This window comes from Echinops telfairi, unplaced genomic scaffold (genome assembly GCF_000313985.2).
Source record: "Echinops telfairi isolate 266 unplaced genomic scaffold, ASM31398v2 ScPeMD7_6;HRSCAF=24_0, whole genome shotgun sequence".
In the NCBI taxonomy this organism is placed as follows: domain Eukaryota; kingdom Metazoa; phylum Chordata; class Mammalia; order Afrosoricida; family Tenrecidae; genus Echinops; species Echinops telfairi.
Window position 1 is genome coordinate 1649439 of NW_022103902.1, and position 13080 is coordinate 1662518.

The 13080-nt window shown below is 45.9% G+C and overlaps 1 protein-coding gene across 2 annotated transcripts; it reads left to right on the plus strand.

Moving 5' to 3' along the window:
* Positions 1–1900: 1900 nt before the first annotated feature.
* NFKBIZ (NFKB inhibitor zeta) lies at positions 1901–10964 on the plus strand. Of its 2 annotated transcripts, XM_004706379.2 has the most exons (11): positions 1902–2208; positions 2906–2936; positions 3040–3143; positions 3244–4028; positions 4694–4799; positions 5177–5323; positions 5519–5582; positions 6059–6228; positions 7115–7225; positions 7317–7484; positions 9654–10964. In XM_004706379.2, exons 1-11 carry the CDS (start codon positions 2080–2082, stop codon positions 9705–9707), a joined length of 1869 nt encoding a protein of 622 aa, XP_004706436.1. In that variant the 5' UTR covers positions 1902–2079; the 3' UTR covers positions 9708–10964. The 2 variants fall into 2 exon arrangements, with proteins under 2 accessions (XP_045142147.1, XP_004706436.1); XM_045286212.1 differs by having other exon boundaries at positions 1901–2208; positions 7317–9736.
* The last annotated feature ends 2116 nt before the right edge of the window (positions 10965–13080 follow it).

Consider the following 13080-nt stretch of genomic DNA (forward strand, 5'->3'; position numbering starts at 1 on the left):
GGCGCCCGCGCCGAGCGGCCGCCAGGTACGCCCCGCCGAGGCTGGCGCGAGGGGTCCGCAGCCCGGGCCAAGGTGACCTCGGCGGCCTTGGGTCCAGCCGCCGCGCCCGGTCGGGCAGCAGTCCGCCCGCCGTTAGGTGAAGCGTCGCCGGGGCAACCCCGCGGCCCGCAGGTTTCTGGAGGGAGCGAGCCGCCGTCGCCCCCTCTCTCACGACCAGGGCTTTGTTAGTTATTGCCTATGTTTGCTGGCTTCGATTACAGACGAGTCAGTGCATATCGTTCCCTACACAAGCCCTTGTTTCACGGTGTTTACAGAGCTGCCCTTCACACGCCGTGGTGAGCTTCGTTTTCCCCTCGTGGCTGTTTTCGTGACAGACCACAGCAGGACACAGGCTCTGGCTGTGTTTGGTCACCACTGATTCTTCCAGTGGTTGTAGACACTTAAAGAGGGCTGTAAGTGGAAGGCACGCAATTGCTCTTATCGGGATACTGAAAACCAGCTCGAATAATGCCTTTTAAGTCTGTGATCCCTTGTGAGTTTGAGAAGGCTTCTTCGGCACACCCAGCGGGCTTCTCTTAGCGGTGGGTGTGCTTCTAGGTGAGCCCTGTGTACGAGGAAAGGCACCAGCCTTCCTTTCCAAGGCTAGTCTGAATTGGTTAGTCTCCTGTCGGTCACTTAGTGGATGGCGTTTCATGGAGTTGAGGCAACAGGATGTCCCCTTAGGCTCGAGGAGGACGCCTGGGCGGTGTGTCTCCTCCGAAAGGTGTGCTGATGTAAAAGTGCTCTTTCATGTGAGATTACTTTAAAGCATTTGGCTACACAGTACTTCCACTCCATGTCCAACTACAGGCACTTAAAAAAGTGAATTTTAAATGTGTCTGTATTTATGACACTCTTTCCCACATTTGGTCTCAGTTTCTCTGAAACTATTTTGTTCCTTGGGTTGCTACGTAGACAGGGGATTTCTGAAGTTGAATTGTTCTTTCTGTGACGTGATGTTAAAGTTTTAACTGCTGTCATTCCAGAGAGAATTTGTGTTACTTTCTGGTAATTAAACGTAAATTTAAAACCAACTAATTGCTTAACTTCCCCGGTTATTGAGTTGCCAATTTTATATATTTGCAATATATATGTATATTCAGATGATCTATTACTAACTGCCCCATCATTTTAATTTTTCCCCACTCCTAACAATCCAGCTGGGAGAAAGATGAGGCTTTCTACTCCCATAAAGAGTTAAAATTTTGGGACGCACAGGGTAATGCTGCCCGTCCTGTAGAAGGGCTACGAGTTGGAATCGACTCCGTGGCAGTGAGTTTGGAACGGATCCGCCGAATTATTCATTTCCTGACTTTTTGCATGTTTACCCTGTGGTCAGCTCATGTCCCATGAGATTATGACATCATACTGGTCAGAAATGGAATGCTGTACTCACACACTGTATTTCAAAGTGTATTTAAAAGGTTAAAATGTGAAACAAACTTACTTCATTTAAGTCTGTGTTGGAAATTCTGTGTGCGGGTGTGGAAATTGTGTTAGAGGGTAGTGAATATAAGCAACTCTCTTGGCAAAGATGAGCTGAGGGAAATCAGAAACAAATTTAAGGTATTGTTAATTAGCTGTGGTTTGCGGAGATATTGGAAGAAATGTGTTTTTAGTCTCCCAGGTAAATGGAATTAACAGACTTAAATTTGTGCCACAGTAAGTCTTTGGTTTCAAAGCTGAAACGTCACTATTTATTCTTTGCTTCCCAAGACTTCCAAATTCGAGCACACTAACGGATCTGGAAGAGGGTGGCGGCATTGATGATTCTGCCTAGTGGGGAGGGTGGGCCGAGAGACAACACAAGCCAGATTTGGATTTATTAGTTGACTCTGAATTCTGTTGGAGCCTGGTGGGGACGGTGCTAGACAATATAGAGCCTTCCAGTAGGGCTGGGGACTGATTTGCAAAGGCTTTGCAGCCTGTAGATGAGGCCTTTACCAATTAAACAGCTCCACTTTTGGGTAATTAAGGTTTGTGCCTGTGAAGAGATTTAATTGGGATATTCTTCTTTCCCTTTGACCAGGTGAGCCCCATATGGGGGTTGGCAGGCAGCAGAGAGGACCCTTTCAAGGTGTGCGTGTGAAAAACTCGGTGAAGGAGCTCCTGTTGCACATCCGAAGTCACAAACAGAAGGCTTTGGGCCAGGCTGCGGGTGATTTTAAGGTGGCGCGCAGTTTTTGTTTGGGGGGAGGGTGGGGGATGACTTTGGCATGGTTATTCTCTGTTAACCTACGTTCGGGCAGTTAGTTGCTATCTGTCCTAAAATGCACGGGTTGTGGTACAGAGGTCATATTTGTGTTCTTACCCGTCATGTTCCCATCACTCAACCCAGTGCCAGGCACCCAGTAGGTGTGCAAGAGACATTTAATAAAGGACCACAGGTGACTCACTGGACTCACAGCTGTGGGGTTGATTTTGACTCATGGCGACTCTGGCACAGGCTCGCTCCCTTCCGAGGGCTTCTGACGCTGTCGGTGGGTCCCGATCTGTAACTGAGTCAGCAGCCAGTGTCCCATGAACCACGGCCTCCACCGGCGCTTCCTAAAAGCAAATTAGGAGCAAGGGAAGGGAGAGGATTTAACCGAACTGAATGAAGTACTTCGACTAGAAAGGGAAAACTCAGGGCCTGAGTATTTTATTTATTTATTTTGTCTTGACCTGAGTTGGGCTAAGATGAAAGTGAAAATGGGGACGTTGCACGATACAATGAAAAAAAAATGGACTTAGAAAATCAATATTGATATCAAAGATTTATGGCCAGCCATAAAAGGTGATGGAATTGAGTCTGCTGACTGCTGTATGGTAAATAAGCAGGAAGCCGTTTTATGAATACTAAACTGGAAGCTTTTTCCCTTTACAGACTCAAGGCGTGAACACGGAGCCATTCGCAGGTAAGAGTTCTATTTAGAATCTGATGGGGACTTTAAAATAATTTAGTCTGATGATAGGTAAAGTTGTCTAATCATGGACTGCACGTTCCTTTCCTGAACGCAGAACTGAAGAGCACATTATCATATATTGGGAAAAGGACGGGGCCTGATTCATTGTCTGATGGACCCGCTTGCAAAAGGCCAGCTCTGTTGCACACCCAGTGTTTGGTAAGTGCCCCAGTATTTCCCTCTGAAAGCCCTTTTGACATTTATCCTGGGATAATTTTTGAAGGAAGTGAGTGTGCAAAACTTGTTTTTTCTTTTCCAGACACCACCCCAAACGCCAACACCAGGGCTCGAGAGCATGGACGATGTTCATCACAGGGACCCCAAACCCGACCGCTGTGCCGACCTGCTTCAGAACATTATCAACATCAAGAACGAATGCAGCCCAGTGTCCTTGAACACAGTCCAGTTTAGCTGGATGAGCCCTGGGGCCATCCCGCAGAGTTCTCCCAGAGAGCCATGTCAGGATTTCCATGGGGGGCAGGTCTTCTCTCCACCTCAGAAATACCAACCATGTCAAGTCAGTGGCTCCCCTCAAGTGATGGATCAGGCTTCCTTGTACCAGTATTCTCCACAGAACCAGAATGCGCAGCAGCAGCCACCACAGCAGTATCATCCCCACACCCCAAGTCTGGAATATAGTCCTTATTCTGGAACTCAGTCCCCCAACTATGAACTGAATCTCTTTGATGGGGAGGCCCCACATTTCTGCCCAAATCAAAGTTTTGCATCTCTCCTAAGTCATCATGGGGAATCTGAGAACACAGCCGTTCCCATGCAGACCCCCCCCAGTATCCAGCAACCCAGTGGGGCCCACCTACAAAACTCCATCGCGATGCCGAGCAGTGCCTGTGAGGCCATGGCCAGACACAGTGCAGGGTCTCCCCCAGTAAGCACCCCACTGCCGTTCCAGAGCATCACTGGAAATCCAATGAATACCACCCAGTTAGGAAAATCCTTTTTTCAGTGGCAAGTCGAGCAGGAAGAAAGCAAGTTGGCAAATATTTCCCAAGACCAGTTCCTTTCGAAGGATGCAGATGGTGACACGTGAGTAGCCCTTTATCTCATCTGCCGAGTTTGATCAGCCACCCTTGTTGCACCTACCGGGTATACAAGTAATTTGTCTAAGGTATACCCAGTTCTACTGTCTTAGTACATGGTTGGTTGGCTTCCCAACATAACTTGGAGAGGAAACTGCTGCTTGACGATAGCTGATCCTTTAAGGGAGAGTTTTTATCTCTCTACTTTGTTGGATGAACAGTTTACCTGATCTTATCTTACGGATAAGAATACTTTTGTCTTCTTTGGATAATTGGTCGTAGACGAACATTACAGATCCTTTGTAGAGAAGAAGCAAGTAATTAGGACTAGATGACAACTCTTGGTTGGCGTGTATGAGTAGATTGACTCTCTCTCTATTGTCCCGTTGCCTGTTGGGAAAGTAATTTACCCCTCAGTGCCTTGCCTTCTTGGTTTGTAAAATACTACTTTCCTCATGGTATTTTAAGTAATATTAAAAATAAAGTGACCAGTCTGGTGCTGTTCTGGTTTCTGATAGCTGAACTCCTTTCTCTTGCAGTTCAGATACATCAACCTAGCAGAGAGGCTTTCTTTGAGCACATGTTAAAGAAAGGTTTAAAGGGAGAATTTTTAGGTAATGAACTCCCTGAAATCAAAAGTAACTTACCTTTTTGCTCTTTCGTGTACCCCAGGTTTCTCCATATTGCTGTTGCCCAAGGGCGAAGGGCACTTTCTTACGTCCTTGCAAGAAAGATGAATGCACTTCACATGTTAGATATTAAAGAGCACAATGGACAGGTGAGAATCTGGACAGTCTGCAATGGCGAAGTTGTGGTCTTGGTGGAGAGGAGTGGTGACCAGTCGCATGCTGCAGTATAGACTAGTTCAGAGCTCACGCCCCAGAGTTAATATTAACTCTTGAGATGTTGACTCTTTACCACCATCAACCTTGAAGTTAGCCACGTTAACTTTGTAGTTGGCCAAAGATTAACTGGGTGTAATAAAGCTGCACCCTAACTTCTTTCAGGTTCCCGGTCTTGCAATATCTGATTGCTTATTAGTAGCAGGATTTATTTTCTTGGTGTGGGTTTCCCCCGTCTGAGCGTAGGTTCCCATTCCTTGTTGTGGTCGTGTTAGCTATTGACACAGTTATGCTTTTTCTTGTGTGCCCACAGAGTGCATTTCAGGTGGCAGTGGCTGCCAATCAGCACCTCATTGTGCAGGATCTGGTGAACCTGGGGGCCCAGGTGAATACCACGGACTGCTGGGGAAGAACACCTCTGCACGTCTGCGCTGAGAAGGGCCACTCCCAGGTGCTTCAGGTAAGAGGCCCCGAGTGAGACGCCCATCCTCCCAGGCTCACAGAGAGAGGGCTTGGCTCTTAGAAGTTGGATGTCTGTTGTCTGCTGTGGTCATTCACTTTGGGTTGACCCGATCTTATTTTTTGGCATGGTAACACAGAAGGTCTTTGTGTAGCTTGGCTTTTTCTCACAGATGTCTGTTTTTGAAACTTGCAGGCAATTCAGAAGGGAGCCGCGAGGAGCAGTCAGTTTGTGGATCTCGAGGCGACCAACTACGAAGGTAAGCCCCTGGACTTCTGCTGGGCAAGGAGCCAGTTAGAGTGTGGGCCATGCACTGCAAGGCTCCTTCCTGAGTTTCTTAAGAAGGAAAAGCAGAGGTAGAAGTGGTCATCTTCCCATAAGTAAAACTAACACCAAGTTCCAATGGAGGGGCTATTCAGGTTACCTTGCTCGCTCTTGCGTTGCCCATTTGTAGGTTAGGTTAGGATGGTGACACCACTCTCTGGGAGGCACTGGAACGCTCCAGCGGAGCTGCAGATGTAGATGTCCATGCTTTATCCTGGGTTATAGACTAGAGTACAGAAGATTTAATTACAGGGTGATTTTTTTTATTTTCAGAAGGGGGCCGTGGGCCAGGTATATTTGGGAACATACGAATTAGAGGCACCATCAAGGCTTGCATTCGTAGAGTGGCAAAGCTGGCATTTTTAGCCTTGATGGGAGGCTTGACCATACTTCCTTACATTTTGTGTCTAGGCCTGACTCCACTTCACTGTGCAGTTGTGGCCCACAATGCTGTGGTGCATGAACTCCAGAGAAACCAGCAGCCCCACTCACCTGAAGTTCAGGAGCTGCTACTGAAGAACAAGAGTCTGGTTGACACCATTAAGTGTCTGATTCAAATGGGAGCAGCAGTGGAAGCCAAGGTCATTAAATTCACGGATGCGGTTTGAAGTAGGGTAGCAGGGAAAAAGTGGTATACCAAAAAGCGTTCAGACCTGTACAGGTGATGAAAACGTAAAAAACACTTTTGAATTAATGGAATAAGTAGCAATGTATGGCTACTTGAGCTTAGATTTTAAAAGAGTTTTTAAAAATCTTTTTTATTAGTTGGGGTTTAATACATATATCAATCACATCAAGTAGGATTGTACAATTACTGCCACCATCAGCTTCCAAACATTCCTTTTCTACACAGACTCCTCCATGCAGACGGTCATTTAGTTCTGGAATGCGTTTGTCTTGTTGAAAGGAGAGGAAGGGTTGGCATTGATACTGTCGTCTGGCTTCCATTGTCATGCTTGGACAGTTTTATGAGGATGTCTTCCTACTTGTGGGATCTAAACAAAATCTTTTTTACTCTCTTGAAACTGGGGGCGTAGTCACTGAGCACCTCTTATGTATAAGGGGTTGGGTTGGGTGCTTTGGGGGGAAAATGGCTGAACCATTTTAGGTGCTTGGGGAACTTATTGACAGAAGAAGTGAGCTGTAGGTAGTTACGATTCTCCAGGATGCGAACCAAGGCCAGAAACAGGCAAATACATCATAAATGGTTGACACCATGAAATACAGTTTTGTCATCTGTTTTTGTTTTCCTGGTTGTCCTATGTATAAGGTAGACCGTTGTTAGTGGCCCACTAACAAGGAATGAATAGACATTGAAGGAGGAACGCGAGGGTCTGTCTAGTCGTTAGGGAAAAGGGACTATGCAGAGTTTGAGGGCGGAGTCAGAGCCTGGGGAGGCTGGCTGGAAAGAAGAGTCCAAGGCATGGCACCAGATGTTCATTTTTGCTTTCTCTTGCCTTTGGAAAGGATCGTAAAAGTGGCCGCACAGCCCTGCATTTGGCAGCAGAAGAAGCAAATCTGGAACTCATTCGTCTCTTTTTGGATCTGCCCAGTTGCTTGTCTTTTGTGAATGTAAAGGTAGGGACCTTTGCACCTTCGTCAAGCTTTTGCCTGCCTTTTACGAGAGCATGTCTTCCTGATGGGTGTCATTTCATCCCCGCGCCTTTAGGCTTACAATGGAAACACTGCCCTCCACGTTGCTGCCAGCCTGCAGTATCGGGTGACACAGTTGGACGCAGTCCGCCTGCTGATGAGGAAAGGAGCAGACCCGAGTATGCGCAACTTGGAGAATGAGCAGCCTGTGCACTTGGTTCCCGACGGCCCTGTGGGAGAACAGGTGAGGACCACAGAAGTGGGACGGCATCCCTGCAGCTACTCGCATCCGACAGACCCAGGGCTGAGGGCTACTGTCCAGTCTGTGTACGCATATCACACCTCAGAGGTAATGGCTCTGTTTTCAAATGAAGAGTAGGGAATTTGAGGATTTATCGCCGGATCCCAAATGGTCAGCTAGTCTATTCTCCTCTTCCTTGTTGCACACTGGGTTTTAGAGTTACTCAGAATGATGGGATTTGGAAGTCAGCGCCATAGCTGACTAAACAAGGAATAGAGGTTATTTCTGTGACTCAAAACTTAGAAATATTTTACTATCGAAGCCAAACTAAGCTTCATTTCTCAACTACGGCTCTGCCTTGCCACTGGAGGTTGAATAGTTGTCCACCAGTGAACATCCCATGTGCCTTAACGCCATTTTAAGAGGCCTACCTCAAGTGGATGGCTTTAAAGAACAAATTCCGAGGCCCATTTCAGTCTGAATTCAGGGGAAAGCACCCGCATCCTCTCTTGTCAACTCTGGGGGAGGTCCTTGGGTCAGCCTCTGAAGCCTGGTGTCCCTTGATTCCTGGCACCTCTCTCCCCATTTTTGCCACCTTGTTTCTGTGTGTTCTGGTCCTTAGAGCGCAGAGCAGTGAGTTTGAGAACATAACCAGAGTAACTCCAAGAACAGCAAAGAAAAACCGATTTCCAAATGGGATCGGGCCCACAGGTTAGGAGTTAGAACTGTGGCACGTGGTTTGGGGAGGCTCGGTATAGTCCATCATGCTTGTTAGGCTGTGGGGCCAATTTCCGCTCATAGCAACCCCACATGCCAGGGCAGGACTGCCCTATCGAGTTTTCTAGACATTAATCTTTAGGGGAACAGACTTCCAGTCTATCTCCTGCTCCCTCACGCTGGATAATGAGGATTTAGCCTTTGAAGAATGTAGCTTTGTGATGGCAGCCTTTCCTTCAGCGGAATTACCATCTGTAGGTTGGCCCCCTTTCATAACCACAAAATAAAATGTATAGAGTTTGCCCATTTCTCTGACTCAGTCCTCATCCTGATTATAGTATTTTAGCAACACATGTTTAGCTCTGTATAATTGGAAAATAAATCTCTGGCTTATAACGAGCTCCCATGTTTCATGCCACTCAGTGGTTATGAAAAGTGCACAGTATAGAGGTTCAATTGAAAAAATCCCGTCACTCAGCGGCCCCTGGGACGAAACCTAGTGATTTGACATGGATCTCAGCCCAGGATTTACTTCTGTCTCACTGGTTGTGGAAGGCTTCCACACTGCACTGTCCAGGGACAGTTCAGATATGCAGGGCGAATGCACGCTTCACTAATTGTTCTCAGATAACTCTCTCTTCCCCCTTTTGATTTTTGGGGTGCACATGTTCTTGTCCCTTGTTTCTCTTGTCACGTTTTGGCTGCTGTGTGCCCTCCTCAAGAACCTGACTGCCAGTGAGTCAATGCTGATGCAGAGCGGCCGTACAGGACAGGGTCGGACTGCCCCTGTGGGCTCCCAGACTAACTGTGTGCCCTTATAGCAGCTACCAATTGCATTACCTACCCCAGTCTTTTTTAACTTTGTTGTTTCTAAGCTGCAGCGGGCCCAGGAATAGGTCCAATGTGTCAGGCTGCAGCACACAATAAATGACGAGGCTCTGAATGAAAACTGGGGCCCTTATCAGTGACCCACAAAGTTCTGTGATGGCTGCTTTGATTTGAAGGGCTTTCAGACTTACTCGTGTGCACAGAAATTTGGATTTTAGATTCTTGTCGAGGCTGACTTCAAGATTCGTGTGCTATTATAATAAAGAGTGTAAATACTGTCTTGTATTACGTATTCTCACAAATAGCAAGCGTAAAGAACAGGACGCGAGCCTGGGTCTTGAGTGACCCTGGCTTGCAGGACCGAGTAGAATAAGGCTGCTCTTGATGGAGGCAGACTGTCTTCTGCTGTGGAGTGGCTTGTGGGTGTGAACTGCCATTCTTCAGCAGCCAAGCACTTAGCTGCTGTGCCGGCAGGGTTTCTGTGAGCTGCCTTCAAGCCTTGGGAAGTGCCGTCAGATCAGTCAACAGGAATGGCATACACGTGCAGAGGGAGTGCAACTCTGAAGGAAACCTGATACTCTGTCCATAGGAAAACAGCCCTCCTAAGTCCTCCTCTCTCTCTTGCAGATCCGCCGCATCCTGAAGGGAAAGTCCATTCCGCAGAGAGCCGCACCGTATTAGCCCCGCCGCCACCGGCGCGGAGCCTGGTCAGCAACACTCACTGTCAGTTAGGCAGTCCTAATGTATCTGTACAGAGACCATTTGCCCTGTATTGGCAAATGTAAGTTGTTTCTATGAAACAAACATATTTAGTTCACTATTGTATAGTGGGTTATATTAAAAGAAAAGAAAGAAAATAGCTAATTCATCCTGGCAGATTTGAATATTTCATACCCGGGTATCTGGGATCTAGACATCTGAATTTAATCTGAATCGTAAAATCGATTTCAATTAGCAGTCGCTTTTGGGTAGGGAAAGCCTTTTGTTGGAACAAGGCATTGCTCACGTAGCTATTGCCGATTTAAAAGCAAATATAGAGTGTGAGCAGTACCTTAAGGGAAAATGAATGCATTTGAAAGGAAAAAATGTTGCTTATGTCGAAAACTTATATATATGTATATAAATGAGTAGTGTGTTGAGGCTGCTGGCCTGAAGTTTCTAGTCAGTGGGCCATTTGAAAGGTGTCCGTGGATAAAAATGTCATCTTCGGACACCTCCCTGGTCATCACTGTGGCCATATTGCAGTACGAATGAGTGAGGCAGAGAAGAACACGGGGGCGTGACTGTTTTAGAGGTGGCACACACGCCTGCCTCGGAGCTGCCTTGTGTCTCCCTCCTGGAAGCTGGGTGGAGAGCCAGGGGAGCAGGGTGTGGAGTGCCGCACACCGACACTTGCTCTTGTGCAATGGGATGAAATGTGCACTGAGATGAAATGTTGGTAGCAAATTGCATGCTCTCAAGGAGAACACCTCTTACAGCCGCATGTTTTAGCATTTATCATGTACATGCTCTGTTGGAATGTTTGTTTCACCTGTATGTGAACAAATCAGTACTGAGACATGTCTTAACTGTCTCCCTTATGTAAAACAGTGATGACAATGCCACTAGTTTATATTACTCCCCAGAAAATATGCTTTGCAGTAGCCTTAATCTGTTAATATTATTTTGCTTACCTCTGATAGGCCCTGAGAAACTTCTTTGGATTTGATTGCACATTAATTCTTTGTAATAAATTTGACTCAATAGAGATGTTTATACTTATTTTTTTAATGAGAAACCTCAAAACTGACTGGTGGGTTTATCTTTGTAGCTCAGTATTTAAATGCTTTTTAAAAAGATACTCGTTTGACTCAGTATGTCTTAGGGACAAAAGTTTGTTCAGTCACTTGATACTGGAAAAACTCATGACTAGTTTTAAATAAACATTGTTCAATCATACCGTTTGTCTAAAGAATGTGTATTTCTTATTCCTAGGACTTCATTTATAGTTTTCCTTGTTAGAAAACTATTACAAATTACTCATCCAAATAATTTTACATCAGTACATTTCAATTTGGGTTTTCTAAAAATATGTTCCTGAAGATATAATTAACGTCTCTATCTATCTATCTATCTATCTATCTATCTATCTATCTATCTATCTATCTATCTATCTAATCTTGTCTGTCTATCTAATCTAATCTAATCTAATCTAATCTAATATAAAAACAACAAACTGTTGGCCAGGTTTCTGTTAGGATCTAAAAATACTATGGACGTCTAAATATAAAAAACAAAATAAATACAAACGACAAAACCCATTGTTGGCAACTTGGTTCTGGCTCATCTCCACCTTGTAGGAGAGAGTAGAGCTCCCCCAAATTCTTGTGGAAGCAGCAACATCTCTCTCATGAAGCAGCTGTGGGTTCAGTCCAGGGGCCTTTGGTTAGCAGCTGGTTGTTTTTAACCACTGTTACTGATAATTAGAAGTTTATATACTGAAGAACCAAGACGTGCAGGATATTGACATGCACGGTTTTAATGTGACTGGGAGTAGTGCACGGAGGAGATACAGTTTGGAGGTGATTAGAATTATCCTGAGAGGGACTTAAACCAGGGCCAGCAGTACATGGGATCCTTCTCCAACAAGACATCTCTGGCTGTGAGGACAAGTGTCAGCACCTCTGTCATCGTCAGTCACAGCAGCAGTTGCTGCCCTGCGTGCCTCGTGTTTCCACATCCTGTGGGCTCTGGAGAGCTGTGGGTGACCTCTGGGAAGTGCACATGGACTGAAGGGTGTGTGACAGGTGCTCCACGGGCCCCCAGAGACCGGGCCACACGGGTGAAGGGTCTGCTTTTGTTCGTGCGCTTTCATCTCTGTCGATGAAGTTCTTTTGACAGATCTGTTCTTTGCATAGCAGCGGAATTCAAAGACATACTTTGCTTTATAAATGTAACCGAGTGAGAGTTAAACTGATAGAGCATGGATGTACAGTAAACCTTCTTCTACAGGTTCACTTTTAATTACCCAATTGAACCAGGTTGTGTTTTGTGTGTGTGCACATGTGTTCAAGACTAGACTAGAGCATATGAGACAGTGGAAGACCAAAAAGGCACTGTTTATGTGAGGCAAGGCATGTGCCATCAAAGAAAGGTGGAGTACAGAAGTTCAGAAAAGGAAGAGTTTCTCTCTGAACGGGGCAATTGGGAAGGCTTCAGGATAGAGAAGGCATTCGACCTGGATTCTTAAACAAGCTGACTTTAGCGTTTATAGAAGTGGGGAGAGGCAGGATACAGAAACAAACCCCAAAGGAACATGAAGGTATGGTATTTTGGGGGAAACTACAGGTGTTTCCATGTAGTTTGCTTAGAGTCTGAAATGCCAGTAAGACATTTAATGGCTCCACCTCTGACTGACTGGCTAAGAGTCCTGGAGTTTCCTGTTGAGAAACGTCCTCGGGCAGTTTATAGGTTTGGCAGGAGATTGGCAGTGTCTGCCGTATAAGGAGGGTGGCTCTTGGTGAAATTTGCCACTGTGAGCCATGTGGTAGCCAAGATTCGTTCATTGTTGCAACCTCAGTGCCAGGCATGTGGGAGGAGCTCCTGAAATACTAGTTAAATGAATTAATTGTTTTGATTGAGGGTGGAGGAATTGGCAATTTGAGCCAGCAATATACTGTTAAGTAATCAATTAGTAACCATCAAAATTCTGATCTCGACTTAGTCATATAATTTAACAGTTCCATAAATGGAAACATCTCAGACATAACCAAACACTTTGAGGGCATGGGTAGTTGAACCTGGGGCCTCAGGATCATAGTCTCAGGGGACATTACAGTCATTTGACATAACCTAGTCCACAAAGACGGTGTTAGACATCATAACTGGGTATCGACTGGGATCTTAACTCCTAGGCAACCATTTAGGGAACCATGGTTCTCCCCCTGTCCTGAGGAAAGAAAAGTATTGAGAATCAAAAGGCAGGTGGAAGCCATTCGTACAAGGGGCTAATGGAGCAGGCAAGCACCAGTCTCCACAACCCTGAGACTAGACGGACGAGGTGGTGCCTAGCTGG